Source organism: Moschus berezovskii, chromosome 7, assembly GCF_049115385.1.
Source record: "Moschus berezovskii isolate FMDL1 chromosome 7, NW_MosBer_1.0, whole genome shotgun sequence".
Taxonomy (NCBI): domain Eukaryota; kingdom Metazoa; phylum Chordata; class Mammalia; order Artiodactyla; family Moschidae; genus Moschus; species Moschus berezovskii.
This window is the reverse complement of record NC_142466.1, coordinates 49,523,948-49,545,829: the sequence shown is the minus strand read 5'-3', so window position 1 is coordinate 49,545,829 and position 21,882 is coordinate 49,523,948. Positions and strand designations below refer to the sequence as shown.

Below are 21,882 nucleotides of genomic sequence, written 5' to 3'. Positions count from 1 at the left end.
TAATTATTCTTAAGGAATTTTCTTAGAGGAGGTGGAGGAAGGTTAGGAAAAAAACCCCAAAACACCTCTGGTAGTTTCTTTTACCCGGACATCCCTTCCTGAGTGATGTTTTATTCCTTTTCCCCTGATTTTCCTGGTGCTACTACCAAGGAAGGCAAGACTTCATAGAATTCTTTGCTTCTCCGTCCTCTCTAAGAGCTTTGCTGCGGGATCCAGAGACATCTGAACGCCAGATGCTCTTCTTGGCCATTGCCGCTGTTTTGTGGGGATTGGATAGGCTTTGTGGGATATTCCTCATTGTTCTCACTTTGAGAAACATGACCTTGGAGGGGGCTGAAGGGTCAGATGTGAGAGGGGAAGGAGACTGTGTGTAGACTTAGAAAGGGAGATTGTGTCATATGGTCATTCTTTATTTTTGAAGTGACAGACATGCTGGAGGAATATATTGTGTTTAATTCTAAAGTTTTGGCATAAACAGAAGAATGCGATTTTAGTACTGCCCTCTCTGCCAGTGAGTCTGTCCTTTCATTTTAGACGTCTTGAAACCGAGGTCCTAGACCTGGCAGGTCAGGAATACGTGTGAACTAAGAGAGTCCAGGTTGCTAGATCTTCTAATGTTTTAAAAGATTTTTAGGTGATTTATTCCAACTTTTAAATCTTAGCAACGACATTCAAATTGAAAAAAAGAACAGGAGCCAGGCCCTGAAGGTAGTAGTCAGCTGAGGTAACAGAAAATGGGCATGAAGCCAGAGGTCTTCTGCTATAGGTACTTGCTGATGTCGTCTTGGAGGAATCAGTCATTAACCTCTGCTTCAAGTGGGGAACTATATTCTGTACTCATCATGAGCAGCAGTTATGTAGCCTTTAAATCTGGCAGGCTGTAATGACATAGCATTGATAGAAGACGTATTGGATGGGAAGGCACAGGAGCTAGTCCTGGCCCAGCCGTTTCTTTCTGGGCTCTAGTTGCCTTCTTTGTGAAAAGGTAATTAGGGATCACATTCTGCTCTTTCATCCCTTTCTTCCATGGTGCGTGACATGACCTGGCAGGTGTAGGAAATAGACTGCTGAGAGTCTTTTATGCTGAGGGGTATCATGCCATAGCCTGGACCAAGCATGGGCTCTTTGGTTTTCCACATCACCACTTGCTTCTTGGGGATGCTTGTGTTTTCCCTCGCTCAGCACATGTTGGTCCTTCTCTTGCGTTACAGATCCGGTGGAAGTACATGATAGTGGACGAAGGCCACCGGATGAAGAATCACCACTGCAAGCTGACTCAGGTCCTCAACACGCACTACGTGGCCCCCAGAAGGATCCTCCTGACCGGGACCCCACTGCAGAATAAGCTGCCGGAACTCTGGGCCCTCCTCAACTTCCTCCTCCCCACCATTTTTAAGAGCTGCAGCACATTCGAGCAGTGGTTTAATGCGCCGTTTGCCATGACTGGAGAGAGGGTACTGGCCTAACACTTATTTTTCCCACTGCATGACAAAGAAGTGAAATGAAAGGACCTAAAGCTGAGACCACAAGGTGGTTTACGGTGTTGTAAAATATCAGGAAGCCAGTCAGTGGGTGGGTATGTGTTCACTCCAGGGATATTTTTCCATCCTGAGAGAATGGATCCAGTAATGGGTAAGTGATCCTAGGATCTAGGGTGTCCTAATCCCGTTGTCTTTCGCCAATGTGGTAACTAGGCCAGCAGAGGGTGTTCCTGACCAGTGGAATACTTAACTGCTGTGGGCCACAGGGAGGACAGATACAGAGATACGTGTTCAGTCTGTTTAACCACAGCTCAACCAAGCAAATGTAAACCTCGAAAAGAAATATTTTCTTGTTATAAACTTGGGCTTCCCCTTAAACCATTTCCATGTTAAGAGTTTGTGTGTAAAGCCAAACTAGTTTATAATTATTTTCTGTATGCATTGTTTTCAGATGTTAGTATGAATCTCAGTTTTGTACATATATAAATATTCCTCAAACCTTGGAGTAGCTGTTTTCAAATTTCTTATTGTTATTCCTTTCTCTGCCTTCTCTTAAAAACTCATTTATTAGAAACAGGTACCTGTCCTTTTGATTAGTGATTTCTTAAGTATAGGAATGAAAAAGCACTTAAAATGCTTCACGGATATTTGTGTTGGAACCATTTGGCCCTTTAATTTTGAGGTATATTATAGGTACCCTTGCCTTTTGTCAGGAATTCATTGGCTTGCCCATTTGAAGAAGGTAACATCAATCAGCTCTGCCCCCTAGAGGTTAGTGGAGGAAGGTGAAAGAGAAAGCAGAGGATTTACAAATAGGACTGAACTTGAACACAGTCACAGCAGAGCAAAGCAATCAGGTAGAGGGGCTTAGCAACCCACCAGCAAAAACTGTATTTATCCTTGTTCTTTTCATGTTCAGGCTCTGTACCGTTGATATGTTTCTGCATCTCAGACAAAGTTAAGAGCCCAACTTCTGCTTCAATTTTAAAATGCTGTGCTTAGTCGCTCAGTCGTGTCCAACTCTTTGAAACCCCATGGACTGTAGCCCACCAGGCTCCTGTGTCCATGAGGATTCTTCAGGCAGCAATACTGGAGTGGGTTGCTATGTCCTCCTCCAGGGGATCTTCCCAATCCAGGAATCGAACGCGAGTCTCCTGCATTGCAGGCAGATTTTTTACTAGCTGAGCTACCAGGGAAGCCCTCAATTTTAAGTAAGAACATATTAACTATTACCCTTTTATTTGTGTTCAACCTCAGTCTTCAGTCAGCCTTTATCACAATCATATCCCATCCAATTCTGAGCTGTTAACACTCCCTGTCTGAAACTGGTGACTCTGGACTCTTTTCCATAGAAGTCAGCATTCAGACAAAGATATCTATTTACAGGCTGTTCTGTTAGCACCCGGTAGGCAGGTGGAATGCTTATATTAAAGACATATATTAAAACCAATAACAAATATAGTATAAAGAGTTATTACATGAAATAACCTTAAATAAAGGATCAAATTCATCTAAGGTTCTCTTGCAGGTGGACTTAAATGAAGAAGAAACTATATTGATCATTAGACGTCTGCATAAAGTGTTGAGACCCTTCTTACTGAGGAGACTGAAGAAAGAAGTTGAATCTCAGCTTCCAGAAAAGGTACGTTGCAAATTCAAAAGTTGTGATTTCTTCCCCCTGCCAATATATTCAAATTACCTGCCCCTGAAATGGTGTTTCTGAAATAGCAGGCTTGTATTTTAGTTCCAGGTAACTGGAAAATATCTTAAAGGATTTTTTGTTGTACTTGTTAAAGAGAAGCTGGAGGGTTTAGTGTAGAGAGAGAATGGAAATTTGAACATTTCGTCTCGGTTTCCAAAAGTTTGGGGACAGATTTTTTGAAAATTACCAAATCACTGTCATTACATTTTAGCTTTAACTTACATTAACTTAACAGTACATGAATTGACATTCTATTTTAACTTTAGAATTTTTTAAAGAAATTTTACTAACCTTGTTGAGCTCACTCTTGCAGGTGCCATAAAAGTGTTCTGCTTTGAGCCACGTAAGGCTATGAGTTTGGGGCTTGTATCCTTATCAGAAGGCCTAGTAAATGCTTGCCACATTTCCCGGAAATGTGTTCAATGTTGAATGCTTGGGATGTCACTGTTCTGATAGTAAGTGAAAAATAGGGTTTATTATAGATACATCATCTAATTAAGATTCTATGAACATCTTAAGCAAATATTTTTCAGATTAGTTTTTGGACAGTGATTTTTCAGGGCTTTCGGATGTTTTTTTGAGCCCTTAGCGCCACGTTTTTGGACTGGATTTGGGTATTAGTTTAATATGTTTCTCATCATATTTTGGAACCGCTGGTGTTCCAAACACTGTAGTTCTGCATTTCATTCTCTTACAGATAGATTATTTGGCATTGCACACTGTTTGCTGTGTGAGCTAGTTTGATGTAACTTTTCTCTTTAGAGGAGCCAATTCTGAAATATGTGTTTTGCATCATTGTGTTTTTCTGTGTAATGACTCTATTTTTTGGACAGATTGGTTCATTCTATTCACTTTTAAGTGGGAGCTGGCAAGATATTGTACAAAGTTGATTACTAAGAGAGAATTTTGTCACCTAATCCCCTGTCTTTAGCAGTCAGAGAAAAATTAAATATTAAAAATGTTCTTATACCATGCTTATTGTAGTGAAGACCCAAATATTTAAGTATTTTATTTTGCTAGTGAATACATCTTGGGAGTTTAATGCTGTCAATATTTCTTTGACTTCCTATGGTCTTGACATCTTTGGATAACCCCCTTTCTGTTCAAGGTGGACCTTCAGTTCAGTTCAGTTCAGTTCAGTCGCTCAGTCGTGTCCGACTCTTTGCGACCCCATGAATCACAGCACGCCAGGCCTCCCTGTCCATCACCAACTCCAAACTGGGGAATCGGTACAGTGGTCACATAGCTTCCTTTAGTCTTACTGACATCCAGAACTTAGAGAAATGAAATGTTAAAGATTTTAATTTTCCCCATTCTTCCTTTTGTTTCTTTAGAAGCAACAAATACAATAAAAGACAATTATCTGAACTTACTCATTTATTCATCCCATAAAACTTCTTAATCTAGTTTACTGATTTCCAGGACTGGCTAATATAGATAGATTTTTTAAAAATTGCAAGTTGGAAAATATGCCCTGTTTTTAAGAAGTCCAATAGATTAAAATACAGACTTTTATAGCATAAGGATCATGGGATGATTCGTTATATCACAAAGGAATTCCTTACTTTACTAAAACGTTTATTTCATGGTTCTTTTCACAAGAAAGCTTCTGAGTATTGATAAATTTTTTTTTTAAAAATTAGATTTTGAAGAGCATGTTTCCTGCATGAAGTAAACGTGTGCTCTTTAATACCCAGATTTTTATATTTGAGGTATATTAAACACCCATATATATATATACCTTGTTTGCATTTTGCAAAATTGCATTTTTTACAAGATGAAGGTTTGTGGCAACCCTGCCTCAAGCAAATCTATTGGCACTATTTTTCCAATAGTATTTGCTAACTTCATGTGCCTGTGTCACAAATTTTGGTAATTTTTTAAGTATTTCAAGCTTTTTCATTATTGTTAAATTTGTTATGGGAATCTGTGATCAGTGATCTTTGATGTTACTATTGCAAAAAGCTTATGACTCACTGAAGGCTTAGAGGGTAGCATTTTCCACATTATGAAGTATTTTTTATTAGGGTATGTGCAGTGTTTTTTTAGACATAGTGTTCCGTTCCGTCGCTCAGTCGTGTCCGACTCTTTGCGACCCCGTGGACTGTAGCCTACCAGGCTTCTCCGTCCATGGGATTCTCCAGGCAAGAATACTGGAGTGGGTTACCGTTTCCTTCTCCAGGGGATCTTCCCGACCCAGGGATCGAACCCGGGTCTCCCGCATTGGAGGCAGATGCTTTAACCTCTGAGCCACCAGGGAAGCCCTAATAGACTGTAGTGTGGTATAAACATAACTATGTGCACTAGGAAACCAGCAAATTCATATGACTCACCTTATTGCACCGTGTGTGTTGGCCTGGAACTGAACCTGCTGTATCTGAGGTATGTCTGTATAATCTGTGGATAAGCTACCTTTTTCTGGAGGTAACTTGGTGGAGTGGAAATCATGGGCTCTGCCTGTCAGAGTGGACCTGGGTCCCCACTGCATTCTCTGTCTCTTGCTAACTGTGTGCTCTTGGGCATGTTACTTAAACCAGTGGGTCTCAGTGTTCTCAGCAGTGAACTAGAAAATAGATAATACATGCTTTATAGAAGAGGATTAAATGGATGCAGTACTCAAAATACAATGCCTGGCACATGTTAAGGCTCAGCTGATGACAGCTGCTGCTCCCAGAGTCCTTAACTTTCTCTATTGCACTGCTGTTTCTATTACTGACTTTGGTTCTGCTTTCCTGTTCACTTCAAGTTTCTCAGTGTCCTCTGGTCCTGGCATTTTACCATCACCCTTTTAAGGTGATGAACTAATCCCTTAGCATGTGTATGTAGCTATTGTTAATGTGGTTTGGCCAGTGTCCACTCTTTGTTCTTTTTACCTTGTTAGGACTTTGATCTGGGGAAAATCTGCCATCTAAGTGTTATCCTTGGGGGTAAGGAGCTTTCTTCTGCCACCATCTGCTTGTAGCCACAAACATGTATGTCTTTCTCAGGCTGTATAAAGAATCTAGAAAGGAATTGTGGTGGATGGCAACAAAAAGCTAAATCTTTTATAGAAACAATGCTCAAATGTTTCCATGAAAAACAATCAATTATGGAAGTAGATTTCCATTTTATTTTTTAATTTAAATATAATACAATACACTCTTCTTTGGTATATAGATCTGAGTTTTGACAAATGCAGTTACGTTAAAGTGAAGTCACCCAATCGTGTCTGACTCTTTGCGACCACATGGACTGTAGCCTACCAGGCTCATCCATCCATGGGATTTTCCAGGCAAGAGTACTGGAGTAGGTTGCCATTTCCTTCTCCAGGGAATCTTCCCGACCCAGGGATCAAACCCAGGTCTCCTAGTTATGTTAACTGCATCACAATAAAAATACAGAACAATTCTGTCTCCCAGTACCCCCCACCCACCCAAAATTCCCTGGTGATGTCACTTTTTAGTCATGCTCTCGCTTTGCCCTTAGTCTCTTACAACCGATGGTTCATCCCCCATCCTCATAGCCTTGTGTTTTCCAGAATCTTGTAGGAATAGACTCAGACAATATATCTCATCAGACCTTCTGCATCTGGTTTTTCATTCAGCATAGTGAATTTGAGAAACATCCAAGGTGTTGGATGTATCAGTAGCTGGTTCATTTTTATTAATGGATAGTATTCTGTTGCATGGATGCACCAGAGTTTGTTTGTCAATTTAATTGTAGGACATTTGGGTGGTTTATAGTTTTTGACAGTTATGCTTGTCTGCTGCGAACATTTGTATACAGGCTTTTGTGTGAGCATAGGTTTTCATTTCGTTTTAGGAAGTATGTACGATGGTAGATGTGTACATAACTTGGTAAGAAACTTCCATATGGTTTCATGCCATAGATTTCAGAACCCAGGACCTTAATAAATTTAATTTTATTGTTTGGAAATCTCAATGCACAAAGTGATAATGTATCACACACAGTAGTCTGGATTTCCTGTTCTAATAATACATCCTTTTGGAAGGGAAATTATACATGAGGAATAGTGTTTAGGAAGAAACTATAAATAAAGGTTGAAAGCTTTTCCCGGGTTATATAAGAGGAGGGTCTGGGCCACTGTAACCACATGATTTGGCTCCTTGAAGGAACCAGTTTGATCATTTACCAACATAGTGAGTCTTAGGAGGTAAATGTCATGTCCAAAGGTTGCAGTTTTACATATCCTTTGAAAATAATAGTCCCAGTGGCCGTCATAAGCCTAAACTGGTGGGAGAATCATCCTTATTACAGAGTCATATATAGATTTTATTTCCTTCAGCATCAGCCCATTTTGAGGAACTTCCAAATCCATGCTCTAATCAGGGGCCGTCAGGGTTTTTGGAGATGACTCAGACCCAGAAGCGTTTGAGATGGTGTGATTCTTACAAAGGCTTCCCTTGCCTCATCACTGTCAGTCTGCCCTTTTCTGGATGCATGGCTCTGACGGCTTGCTCTGTGCACTGCACAGCACTTGGGCGGGGGTGGGAGGTGCAGGAACTTTACCAGAAATTGGAGGCAGGCATGCGATGTCGCTGAATGATGGCATGACAGTGAAAGGCAGCATCACCCACCCGATCAGGTTGAGGGGTCCAGGCATTCAAGTGCTTAGGACAGGGGTCTCCAGAGCACACATGGGTGTGTGTATGTGTGGGATGCTTACTAGTAGTGCACTGGGGTGTGGAAGGAAGATTTTAGAGCTTCTATTATATTAATTTTTCTCCTAAAAATTAAAAAAATTACTGTTTTTTGATTTAACATACAGACAATGGTACCCATGAGGTATATATGCCTATGTCTCAGAGTCCAACAGGTGATGGGCCTAGACTTTGTCAGTTATCCCGGGGATGGGGAGCACGAGGGGGAGCACCCCCACCTGGGATGTTGGTCATCCATCCACCCTCCCGGTTGGGTTCTTTTTCTTTCTGCCTGTTGTGAGCATTGTGGGTTTCCCCATATCCAGATAAAAGAATTTTAGGATGATCTCATTTTAACTAAACTGTAATACCCCTGACCCTCAGAAAGGATGACAGACTTTTAAATGATTCTGCCCAGGATCACAGGTTGAAAACAGGAGAAATAATGTAAGAGTTGGTAGAAAATGGAAAAAGTGCAGACCTGCCACCTCTCCTGTTCCTAGTGTGAATTTTTCACCAGCCCCCTTATAGAGTGATCAGGGTGCATGCGTGCTAAGTCACTTCAGTTGTGTCCAGCTCTTTGCTACCCTATGGAATTGTTCAGGCAAGACTACTGGAGTGGGTTGCCATTTCCTCCTCCAGGGGATCTTCCACACCTAGGGATCGAACCCTCATCTCTTGTGTTTCCTGCATTGGCAGGCAAGTTCTTTTACCACTAATGCCACCTGGGAAGCCCATAAGAAGGAAAGGTCCTTGCCATAGAAGGAAAGTCAGTCAGTGAGAAATCCCTGTGGATCAGGGTGTAACTGGCCAAAAAAATCAGATGTCATCACCTTAGCCCCTTGAAATGTAGATGTAAAACAAGTGCTAATATTGACCCATGTCCTAAAACTAACTTATGTTTTTCGGCATTAATATTAGTGCATGCACATGACTCATAAATAAGTATCAGTTCAGTTCAGTCACTCAGTCGTGTCTGACTCTTTGTGACTCCATGAATCGCAGCACGCCAGGCCTCCCTGTCCATCACCAACTCCCGGAGTTTACCAAAACTCATGTGCATCGAGTCGGTGATGCCATCCAGCCGTCTCATCCTCTGTCATCCCCTTCTCCTCCTGCTCCCAATCCCTCCCAGCATCAGGGTCTTTTCCAGTGAGTCAGCTCTTCGCATGAGGTGGCCAAAGTATTGGAGTTTCAGCCTCAGCATCAGTCCTTCCAATGAACATCCAGGACTGGTCTCCTTTAGGATGGACTGGTTGGATCTCCTTGCAGTCCAAGGGACTTGCAAGAGTCTTCTCCAGGACCACAGTTCAAAAGCATCAATTCTTCAGCGCTCAGCTTTCTTCACAGTCCAACTCTCATATCCATACATATATGGGCATGCAATTCATAAATGTATATACGGGCATGTATTCAGAAGAGGTACTTTAACATGTATTCTTGGTAAGGGATTGCTGTCAAAAAAGCTTAATAAACACTTGTTTGTGAGAAATAAAAAGGAAGATTGACTGATAGGTGTGGTGATCAGGGGAGACCTTACAAAGAGCCCTCAGGAAGAGTGAGATTTAGAAAGGCAGCCCTAAGACTATAGGAAGATACAAAGACAAAGTAGCTTGGACTTGTTGGGGAAGTTACAAGGAGCAAACGTAAAATACAGTTGTGAAACTTAGGATGGTGATTTTGATGATGTGTATCACACCAGCGTCTGTGACTCCCTAGTGGTGTGAGGAAAAAGGGTTGAGGGGAGGTCCCTTTTCTACAGGAGCCGTCAGGTCCTAGGGATGAGCTCACGTCTCTGCTGACTTGGCCTCTGTGGGGTTGTCTGGCCTTCCTGTCTGCATGGCATCATCGTGCATGCCTCGTTCCCACACTCCCTCCCAACCAGCTCTTGGAAGCAGCTAACTGATGAGAAGGAGGTTGAGGGTCCCAGTCCCTCATTTTGGATCTGCCATCTCCTAGTGCACTTAAAGCTTGCCTCAGAAGTCCTTTCCACTTTGAGGAAGGTGTGCACAAGCTGGTTGGCAGTGAGGCCCAGGTGAAGATGAACATCAGGGCAGAACTAGGGAGCCTGAAAGTCTTCCTGGTTATGTTTAGCGCAGAGCTTAAGAAAGTGCAGTCTGGTTCGATCCTAACTGGATCATTGAATAGCTGCATCATTTCAACCGAGTCACCTAACATTTCTGATGCTCAAGTTCCTTATCTGTAAAATGCAAACACCACTAAATTTAACTCTGTCTTACAGCTCTTATATGGTAAAACGGGAGGAGGCACACCAAGCTCCTTTGCACAGGGCCTGGTCCATAGAAAGAACTCAATAATATTAGCCCTCGGTGTCATTTTTATCATTATGCTTGCCAAAGTCTGAAGTTGTTTAATATTTTTCTTCACCATGATCAAATTACATGGAGAGTTAACAGCACTTGAAAAAGTCAACGTACTTTAAAACACGCCATGATCAAGTCTGTAAAACACAAAACCCGTATTAAGTGCATCCTTATTTATTAAAACTTGGAGATGTTCTTCTTCTCTGGCCAAGAAGATCATTAAAAACTAAAGTAAGTTTATGGCAGGTCGCTTGTTTTTCTTTACTTTTCTGCAAAAGAGCTCATCTTTCTCTAATCTGATTTGGTGTGTCAAAACAAGTGGCAAAATGCTATTAATTGCGGTTCCAGCTGGCCTGACAGACCCCTTCTGAAGCAACAGTTGAATGAACATTCAACTTCTCTTCCTCTCTGACCTCCTCGCTCCGGTCCTCAGAGCTGAAAATAGCCTGATCATTTTTAATCAGTTTGTTAAACATCAGGCAGCTTGCTGATTTACTTTTAATCACATTCTCCAGATTTCTAGGCATTAATCTGATGTTTATTATGAAAATGACACATATGTATTCTGGGGATTTTTTTTTAATAAAGAAAAATAATAATAGGAAATAATCAAGGCAGACTGCGTGCATTAGGAGTGTGTGAGAAGCATTGCAGGTGTGTGCGAAAACACCCGCACGTGAATTCTCTTTCACAGTTCAAAACTGGAAGTTTCTGTTGTTTCAAGTGGAAGCACACAAGGCCTTGCCGCTAAAGAAGATGGTCATAAAGCTGCCTTTAATTGTGGATTCACTCCTCTCCTTTGCCTGCTGTCCTCGCTAGGTAGTATCCTCTCATCCTCCAAAAGCAGAGGGTAATTACCTACAGTCAACCTAGGCGCTTATGAATCTCCTTTTAGGATCAAAATTGAAGGAAGCCAGCCACACAGGATCATTTAAAAAGATATTTTCAAAAAAAAAAAAATCGGAGGATATTGGCTGGGTACTCATTTTCCTAAAACTGTTCTGTTTGTATGAAATAGGGTATAGTTGGGAAGCAGAGGAAATGCATATATATGTGAAAGTGAATGTTAGTCACTCAGTCGTGTCTGACTCTTTGCAACCCCGTGGACTGCGGCCCACCAGGCACATCTGTCCATAGAATTCTCCAGGCAAGGATACAGGAGTGGGTTGCCATTTCCTTCTCCAGGGGATCTTCTCAACCCAGGGATCAAACCCAGGTCTCCCACATTACAGGCGGACTCTTTACCGTCTGAGCCACCAGGAAAGCCATATATGTATATATATATATATGTGTCTGTATATATGTGTATGTATATGTATATATATATGTATATATATGTGTGTATATATATGTGTATATATATATACACACACACACACATACACACATGCACTCTGTATTGAATATATTTGAACTTGAACAGTTTGCCAGCCTCTCTCTCTCAAACGTGGAACAAGTCAAGAAATTTCAGGAAACATGACCCTTGCCTGAGTGACATATCACCTTTTGCAAGTCCCTTCCATATAATGGTACCTTGAGCAGTGATGACTGTGGACTCCTCCATCACGCCCCACCCCCCACCCCTACCTTCTGAATCCAAGAAGCAGAAAGAGATACCTTCATGATTCCAGGAGTGCCACCAGCAGCCATGTCTCAACCGTCTTTTAAGGACAGGCACCTTCTCTCTCCTGCTCGTAACCTATGTCCTGTTCTTCTTTCCCCAGGTTGAGTATGTAATCAAGTGTGACATGTCAGCTCTGCAGAAGATTCTATATCGCCACATGCAAGCCAAAGGGATCCTCCTCACAGATGGTTCAGAGAAAGATAAGAAGGTACGTTGTGGAAGGTGATACAACTCAAGGTGCCATCATATTTCTTCTTAGGGCTGTGCCACTGGACAATCCCAGGAAATATCTCCACGACTGCTGATATGTCAAAGCAAATTGCAGGGCCTTTTTGGGAGCTATTATCGTTGCTGCCAAAGGAAACCCCTTGGCCTTTTACCTGCAAACTGTATTGGAGCAGTTAGAATGAACACCGTCTTAGTGTTCATATCACAAAACAGTTCTGTTTGTGTCAGTCTGCACACAATATCGGAGAAGGCGATGGCACCCCACTCCAGTACTCTTGCCTGGAAGATCCCATGGATGGAGGAGCCTGGTGGGCTGCAGTCCATGGGGTCGCTAAGAGTCGGACACAACTGAGCGACTTCACTTTCACTTTTCACTTTCACGCATTGGAGAAGGAAATGGCAACCCACTCCAGTGTTCTTGCCTGGAGAATCCCAGGGACGGGGGAGCCTGGTGGGCTGCCGTCTGTGAGGTCGCACAGAGTCAGACACGACTGAAGTGACTTAGCAGCAGCAGCACACAGTATCTCTGCCTAAGGGTAGGCTAGCATTTTAGAAGGTTTTAAAAGCCAGTTTCATCCCTGGGCATCTGTGCCATGCTTCTGTCGTCCCAGAATCCTACAGGAGCGACAGTCATTTCTCAAAGCCATCCACTGGACATAATTCCCTCCTCTCAGATAACTCACATGGAGGATGGTCTATCTAATTCAGAAATGACTGTGTAATAGTAACAGGAACTTTGGACAGTAGGAAGTGTAGGTTACTAAGAAGACCTATGGCTCTTTGCTCTTTCTATAGAAACCTACTTTTAAAAAATGGGAAATAGCTGATCAATTAATAGCTTATATTTTGACTCTCCTCTGATTGTTCTTAGGGGAAAGGAGGTGCTAAGACACTCATGAACACTATCATGCAGTTGAGAAAGATCTGCAATCACCCGTATATGTTTCAGCACATTGAGGTAAGCCTGCGTTCTCCGTTGTGACCCTGATCCTAATTGTTCAGTTTCTACTAATACTACATTGAAAAACAATTTTATAATTAAAAAATAAAGCAAAGTTAAAACATGTGGCAGTTGAAACTACATGGTCTGGTAGCTTGATAAGCAGAATTAACAGACATGGGGTTTCTGGTTATGGATTCTCATTGGCACCAGGCACTTGGGCATCTGGAATTTTATAGGCAGGAGTTCAAAGTGGTGAGAAAATGCTGTAAACCAGGGCTCATTGTGTGGGTTCGGGTAAGTGCTGTGAATTGCCTATTTATGGTAGGTGCTCTGACATGGAAGATAATGACAGATACATCCAGCTTCCTCAGAAGGATGCTGTGGGAAAATACTGTAAGAATGGATTTATATTCGTTGAAGGGAAAGATGTTCCTGAAATATTTGCTCTGTGAAAATCACTAACTTTAGACTGTTTCTTAGATTTGTCTTTTTCCTTTCTGGCTTCTTCCATGGTAGTGTAAATCCAGGTTTTTTTATCCTGATGCTCTGGTCTCTAGGAAGCTATTTGCAGGGAGAGGACATTTTCTGCCCTGTTTGCTCCCTGTGAATGAGTTTCCTACATTGACAATTTCACCCCAGTAGGAGCCATTGACTTGAGCAGGAAGAAAAAGGAGTAAAAATTGTAGCCTCCACTTTTCAGTGTTGCCTTGGATGTGTACGGCCCTGGCAGCAGTTACTACCAGTCTGCTGCTTACTTTCCACTACAGAGGAGCAGGAGGCGTGGGGTAGGACCCTGCAGGCTCTGTATTTTCACTGGTTTATTAACAAATAAATAAATAGAAGGTTCTAGGAATTTAACTTTCCTGGCAATGAGACTGAAATGTTCTTGACTATGAAGATTCTTTTTCTTTTTTTTTCTTCCTTGTTTTGGTAACCACAGTTGTTAGGTAAGAGTATGTATTGCACCTCTGTCCATATCCTGGAATCCTGTTCCAACTGTAGGCTTAAATTAGAATTAACTCCTGACACTGCTGTTGCTTTTGGGACAGGCTTTTTACAGAGTAAAAAGGCCTTGATTTAAGTAAAATGACACTGGCAACAACTGTGGGGAGGAAGGAGGGCAAGGCCCCACCAACAAGCCTATTTAGACCCATGGTAGGAGAGTCCATGGTGTGGTGATGAGTCCATACCCCAGACCACTTAACCTCTGTGAAAACCTGGTGTAAGCCACTTAGCATCTCCAAGCTATAGTGTATTTGACTTGTCATCTGACGGTGATAGATGATAGGGCTGGCAGAAGGATAAATGTTTAAACTAAAGAACATATGAAGTGTCTGGTAAACCAGTAATGTGATAAACAGGCCATCAGGTATCAATGTATTAGTGGGGGTTGCATGTTGGGTTGCATGCATGCATGTTTAGTCGTTTCAGTCGTGTCTGCCTCTCTGTTACCCTATGGACAGTAGCCCACCAGGCTCCTCTGTCCATGGGGATTCTTCAGGCAAGAATACTGGAGTGGGTTGCCATGCCCTCCTCTAGGGGATCTTCCCAACCCAGGGATTGAACCCACATCTCCTGTGGCTCCTGCATTATAGGTGGATTCTTTACCACTGAGCCACCAGGGAAACCCATGTTGGGTTGGGGGAGCTGAAAAAAGGTCTAATGGTGAAAATGATTGGGATCATATCAGGTTAACCTGTCACCCACCATCTTATATTTTCTTAAAAACAATTTTTAGATATTCAACAAAACTATACAGGATTTGTTATTGTTCAGTTGCTCAGTCATGTCCTATTCTTTGAGACCCCATGGACTGTAAAGCACCAGGCTTCCCTGTCCTTCACCATCTCCCAGAGCTTGCTCAAACCCATGTCCATTGAGTCGGTGATGCCATCCAACCATCTCGTCCTCTGTCGTCCCCTTCTCCTCCTGCCTTCAGTCTTTCCCAGCATCAGGGTCTTTCCCAATGAGTCAGTTCTTTGTGTCAGGTGGCCAAAGTATTGGAGCTTCAGCTTCAGCATCAGTCCTTCCAATGAATATTCAGGATTGAATAAGGATTTGAGGACTTCAGACTTATGAAAATTAAGTATCAGTCTTACTTCATTTGTCATACCAAAATGCACCTTTGAAACACACTGGGTCATGTCAGGAAGTGTGGGGGGAGTGTGCCTTCTACCCTCAAGCTTCTGTCTGAAGCACCTGGGAAGAGGGGAGGGGGTTCAGAGAAGCTAAGCTTAAGTAACATGCCCTCCTTTCCCTGCCTGTTTACTTTTTAAGTAGCAGTACATAGAAAGACAGACTTTTGATTTGCAATTTTTTTAACATGAAAAGCTTTCAGGAAGATATTCCTGGAAACAAGACCCACAGTGACTGGCAAAGGTATCACACTTGTGAAGCAGACATGGTGTGTGCGTTTTTCTTTTGTCTTCGTTTTGTTTGCTTACATGTCCTTTGTTCATGATAGTAGAAACTCAGTCTCCAGATTGGGCGGCTCACTGCCTCCCTGGGGATCTTTAAACCAGAGAAATGAAAACAGAGTTTTTAAAATGCTGCTGATACCTGACCATATCACCATCCACTGATACATACAGATGGAAACAGTTAGAACCTAAAAAATCGAGTCAAGACTGGCCACCTGTAGGGAGGAAAGTCATGATTCTTGGAGTCAGGGTAGGGTTTTGGGCTGTGATCCATCAGCGTTCATTTTGCCAGCGGGGCAGCATCCGGAAGGGCCGGGGCCCACCGTAAATGATGAGCAAAGTTTGGGAGTGGAGCCCAGAGGGAAAGATCTGGTCCCCTTGGAGGAAAGCTTTGGTGATCCAGGAGGGAAGAGAATCAGAGAAAGGAGACAGCTGGTGGTTAAGTGAAGGTGTGATGTGCTCTCCTCCCCACAGATGGCCTCCCCTTCCATCAAGTAGGGATACGAAAATCACATGGGGAACAGCTCTTTATTTCTTCCACAGAATCAGTGAGGAGGGAAATATGTAGTTAAGTTCTGTATTTTGAAAGTGGATGCCAGTTACCTGAGGGGTGGTGTACATTTAGGGCCTTACTTATAAAGCAGAAAATCACAGCATGGAAGGGATGTGACAACTGCACTAAACTATGGTCTGTATACTTAGTACATATGTCATCATCATGACTTTTACTGCTGAACATTTCCACAGTATGTTGATGTGTGTATATTAATCCTGATTCGCTTATATTAAGCTCTTCCTCTTATCTAGACTCAAAGCTCCTTGGGGGGTAGGTACTTCCTTTACTTCCTTTTTTTCTGGATCCCCAGTACCTGCCTACCACAGCCCTGGGCCAGTGAACATTTATGTTTGATGAGTGAACTAACCCTGTCATCTCAGTATGAGAATCTAGAGCCTTGCCAAAACTTACAGGATATATTTCTGGCAAAGCTATAGTCTGAATTCAAAGGCTTTGAGTTCCTGGTTCTTTCCATAAGGAGTATTTTTTTTTTAACTTATTATTTTGTTTAATTGCATTCTAGAAATAGGATGACCTCACTAATAGAATAATTATTATGTCAATAATTACAGATCTGTTTTTAAAAATCCTTTTTCTTCTCTCTCTTTTAAAGGAATCCTTTGCTGAACACCTGGGCTATTCAAATGGGGTCATCAATGGGTAAATCCTAATTTTTTTTTTCTCTTCCAAAAAATGGTTTGTTGGTCCGACCTAAACTTTTCTCTCTAGTGTTTCCTGTCACACAGATACATCACTGCCAGCCTCCTCAGCCCCGCTTCTTCAGCAGAGGGTACAGAAGTTGTTAACCAGAACGATATCAGCATTCTCTTTTACTTTACTGGCATAAATTACTACATGCCTTGAGCAAGTGGCTATTCAGAGGACATAGATCTCCTTTAATAGACTTAACAGTGTCCTAGTGCTCTAAAAACGCTGTCAGAGCTTCAGAGTGTTGTTACTTATAACCAATAGTGTAGGTTGAGCTCAAAGAGAATTTAACATATGAGATCTCAAGTCAATATTTTAACATTAATGTACATGAGAGGAAGATGTCTCATCTGCTATAAACATGTACAACTTTACAGCCATTTGCTGGAGCATGGTCTGTATAAGAAATATTTTTCATTTGGACCTTGAAGAGACACATGCCTGTGACAACAACGAAAAAGTACCTTGCATCCATAGAAAGCCTCTGTTTTGCTTATTTGGCACCAGGGAGATTTTCTTATTAAGATAAAGGGGTCATTCTTTGATCCCAAGGGCAGGCTGTGTCAGTGGACCAAGAACCCGGAATTGGAAGCCATGCAGAACCATTACCACCAGGCTCTCCTTCTTTCCGGATGCTGCGTACACTACTGCTGCTGTCAGGGTGGCCAGGCTGTGTACTGAAAACGCGGCCTCAGCGGGTGTTTGAAGGACAGTTCTCAGAGCAGGGAATGGATGTTGAGAAGACCTGCGCTTGAAAAATCTATCTGTTCTCTGTGTCATAAAATCACTGCCAGTGTTACATTTCAGTGTTATAGACTAGAATGCATATACACTGGTGAGTTTTCCCAACAGTATCCCCCTATAACTTAAGTTTTAATAATGTAACACACCCCTGTTGATAAAAGAGGAGAGTGGTTTCTTGGGGAGGAAAAAATCTCTACTTTAGCTCACTAACATTCTTCTCTATCTGACAGCACTCTGCCATTGTATTTTTTAATGTGAATTTCTATTTTTTATGTGAATTTCCAGGAGTCCATCTCCTCCCCAATCCATTCTTCACAGTGTGCATGGTTATCTTTTAAAAAGATGTCAGCTCTCATGGCCCCCCTGTTTAAAACCTATCAATGGCTTTCCATTTCACTTAAAACTAAAGCTAATAGAGCCCTGCAGGATCTGTCTAAACCCGCCCCCCACCATCTCTGCTCTCATCTCCCAGTGTCCCCCCTCCACTCCTCAACTTAGGCGCAAGCCACACACACCATTTTTTCCCATTTCTCAGACTCTCCAGGTTCTTTTACTCCTCAGGGCCTTTGCACATACTCTTTCCACTCCTAAGTCTCCCTTCTTCACTTGGCTGCCTTTTGCTCTTTATTTCAGGTTTTAGGCCACACTGTGGGGTCTTCAGTGGGGTCACCCTTGATGCTCTAAACCAGGAGCTAGCAAATTATTTTCTGCAAAGGGCCAGATCTCAAAATTTTCCCTTTTGCTGTCCCAAAAGTCTCAGTTGCACCAGCTCGACTTTGCCATTATAGCTTGAAAGCAGCCATAGGCAAATATAAATGAGCAAGCCTGGCCATGTTCCAATAAAACTTTATTTACAAAAACGGGCAGCAGTCCAGGGCTGACATTTGCCACACAATGTTCTTATGTAAAAAAGGTATCTGTTTCTCTTTTTAGTACTTATCCTAAGTCGTTAATTACCCATTTGGAAAGCAGAGGTTCTGTTTTGCTTATGCACATGCTCAGTAGTGTGCTTAGCGCACAGTAGGTGCTCAGTATTTCAGCAAATTGCAATGCCCTGAATTATTTTATGAATTTAATATGTAGAGATGTAAAGAAATGACATAATATGCATGTATATATGTGTAGGAGGGACAGAGAGAAAGAGAGAGAGAGTTGAGACAGAGAGTGAAACTATAAAGAACATGAGCTGGTTTCCTTTTCTTTCTAGAATCTGTCATTATACCTACAGTATATAATGTACTCTTTATGGGTTTTCTACAAACATATTCTATTTTTCCATGAAATACTCTCCACGGCTTTGGAGTGGCTATGTACTCATCCATTCATTCATTCTGTAATTATTTACTGAATGTTTACTATGCACAAGGCATTGTATGAAAAGCAAAGCTCTACTGGATCCTTCAAGAAGACAGCAGTAATACTGTCTTCTTGTTTTGCATTTTTGGGTTCAGGGCTGAGCTGTATCGGGCCTCGGGAAAGTTTGAGCTACTTGATCGTATTCTGCCAAAATTGAGAGCAACTAACCACCGCGTGCTGCTTTTCTGCCAGATGACGTCCCTCATGACCATCATGGAGGATTACTTTGCTTTTCGGAACTTCCTTTACCTGCGCCTTGATGGTGAGTGTGTAAGGAATTAGGCTCCACAGCCACGCTATTCAGAACACAGGGATACTGGCAACTCAGATCCAACCTCAGTCAAAAGCAGGGGTAAGATTGTTGAAGAATTAGCAGAGTGAGTTCCAGCTTTTCTGGATAGCAGTTTTTATATCCTCCAGCCTAAAATAAGCTGAAATCTTTGCGCAGATGTTTTTCCTACATTCAAGCCAATGCAAGTGACTTAAAATCATTTATAAGTACCACAAATAAACTAAACTAAAGTTAAAAAACTCTTCTTGCCTTTGGGCTTGTCTATTCTCTAGCACCCACTCCATACAGAATATTTTGATAAATCTTTAGGTTTTACTATGAAGGCATATTTTAAAGGGATAAAAGTTATGATTCCCTTCTTCAGTAACAGTGTAATAATCCACATAAGATTATATCTATCATTAAAACTTCTCTCATTTTCTAAATAGAAGTATATACATGGTACGTTAAGACACATGGCTTCATTGTTTGCTGGATTTTGTGAACTATGCAGAATATTTGCCTGATTTTTAGAGTGACATTTAAATACCATGTCCTTAAAATATTAGTCAAAAAATATGAATGGAAGAAAATATGAATTTAGAGATACTTCCTAAATTGCCGTACAATTTGGTTGGCAGCCCTAGTATCTCAGAGATTAGGGATACCAAAATGTTCTTACTATGGCAGGGGGTGACATTTTCCAAGAGTGGTGAATAGGAGCTGGTTTACAGCCAGGATGGCGTTGGATTCCTGCTTGGTGTTTCTAGTACCAATTTTTATCTAATGTAACATTCAAGTTATTGTCAAGTGGGAAATTTAAAGTTTATGTTCCATTAAAAGATGTTTTATTTTCAATCCAACATTTTTTCACCCTCTTGCTATGAACTGGATACAACTGGATATATACCAACCTCGGACCTGCCATATTTTCTTACTTGAATTTTTAAGTGAATTCTCTATATGGTATACCTATTAGGGCATTGTTAACTCTTAATTATACCCTCTGACAAACTTGATTTTTTAAAGACCTTCACTTCCCTGGTGGTTCAGAATGGTAAAGGATCTTCCTGTAAAGCAGCAGACCAGGTTCAATCCTGGGTCAGGAAGATCCCCTAAAGAAGGGAATGGCAACCCACTTCTGCACTCTTGCCTGGAGAATTCCATGGACGGAGTCTGGTGGGCTACAGTCCATGGGGTCACAAAGAGTTGGACACAACTGAGCTACTAACACAGTTCCCTCTCCTTGGAGTCACTGAAAACAGATGAATGGTTAAGTAAGTGCTGATTCTGAATTCATGACACAGCTCTATCAGCCAGTCTGTCTTCAGGCACATCTGCCTTGTGTCTTGTCCTCAGGCTCAACCTGTTCCTTCCTCCCTCTCTTTGAGGGGTAAGGGCAGCCCTCCGTCTTCATTCTTCCTTTGAAAGGCAAGCCTGCCTTCACTGCTGCTCAGGTGAGAGGCCGCCAGCTCTGTTTTCCCTGAATAGACAGTCCCTCAAAGATGTCCTGTAGAACTATTGTTTACTGCTTTGCAGCATTTTGACTGGAGTCTCATCTCCCTGAGGACTGTGGCCTTGGAATGTTTGAGTCTGGAAAACTGGCAAGAAGTGACTTCCTTGAAAATCTTTCTCATGTGTCCTTGCCAGCTTGAGAGAGTATCTTTAAATTGTCTGTTGGTTGCTGCCCTTATTTTTATCAATCATAATCGTCAGAAAAGCTAAAGTTTATGGAATGCCTCCTATCAGTACATGTGGGATACCAGGCAAAGCACTTCCTGTGCATTATTTATTTAATTTTCTCAGCAAACAAGGTATAAACACAATCCCCATTTAACAGATGAGAAAACAGAGATTTAGAGAGATGAGTTAACTTGCCGAAGTTTACACATGAGGCAGATGATGAAACCAAATTGTAACTTTGATCTCTCTGATTGTACATTAGTTTAGAATCAGTTTTACTAGATCCAGCAAGATGAATCCCATCTCTGAAAATGCAGGTTGTTTTCCTAGAGACAATATTTTTAAGAATGATTTTGAACTTATTCAACAATTTTTAATTAATTGAAAATCACCAGACCATTTCAAGAGAACGAGCCACTGACTGATCCTGCTAGCAAAGAGTAGGTTGGAGGAAAGAGGCAAGCAAGCTCATTAAGTGTTACAGATGGCATTCAGAAGGCTTCATGGACTTACAGCCCAAAGAAGCAACAGCCATTTGTTTCAGAGTTAGAGAGAATTCATGGGCAAACAATCAACATACACACGGATAAATTAGTACACCCAGTTCCAACTGTACCACCCTCCAACCACATCCCCTTAACCCAATTGTTAAAATGACTTTGGATTTTCATTGCTCAATTTGATGTCCCAGATTTTTGACCTCAGGAAAAAAAAAATTGATGACAGATAAGTAGATTTTTTTCTGGCAAAGATTATGGTTGCATGAATAGATTTAACTACGATTCTATCATAGTCTTTGTTTTCACTGGAAACGATTTTTGAATGAGAGTAAGCAGTAAAGTCCCAGAAGACAACATTTTCCAAAAGCAGCTGAAACTAAGTTAAAATGAGTAATCATAAAAGCCTGACAGTGTGTTCCTTTTGGAAAATTTGCAATTTTCAACACAATTACCTTTATTATTAATTGTATTCTTGGTTATGTTCTGCATCAAAGTCTAAAAGAACTTGGATTTGATTCACTTTAAATCCTGTGCCCATATACAAGCAGCATTTCTTAGGCTGGAAATAAACCCTGACACGGTAGTTTGAATCTCCTTGAGCAGTATGCCAAAGATTGTTGATGATCAGCAAATATCTTGGCTTGGGGAACCTTTGACTAATGGAAATAGTAATCCAGCAAATTCTGAACCTTGTCATAAGAA

At 41.6% G+C, this 21,882-nt stretch overlaps 1 protein-coding gene across 5 annotated transcripts in view; it reads left to right on the top strand.

The window, feature by feature from the left end:
* SMARCA2 (SWI/SNF related BAF chromatin remodeling complex subunit ATPase 2) overlaps positions 1-21,882 on the top strand; it is a 179,393-nt gene that overhangs the window by 71,648 nt on the left and 85,863 nt on the right. For all 5 annotated transcript variants that reach the window (XM_055428322.2, XM_055428324.2, XM_055428323.2 and 2 more), the window contains exons 18-23: positions 1,212-1,454; positions 3,010-3,123; positions 11,872-11,979; positions 12,871-12,957; positions 16,532-16,578; positions 18,822-18,988. In XM_055428322.2, the coding sequence (XP_055284297.1) occupies positions 1,212-1,454; positions 3,010-3,123; positions 11,872-11,979; positions 12,871-12,957; positions 16,532-16,578; positions 18,822-18,988 (766 nt within the window). The remainder of the gene's footprint in view (positions 1-1,211; positions 1,455-3,009; positions 3,124-11,871; positions 11,980-12,870; positions 12,958-16,531; positions 16,579-18,821; positions 18,989-21,882) is intronic.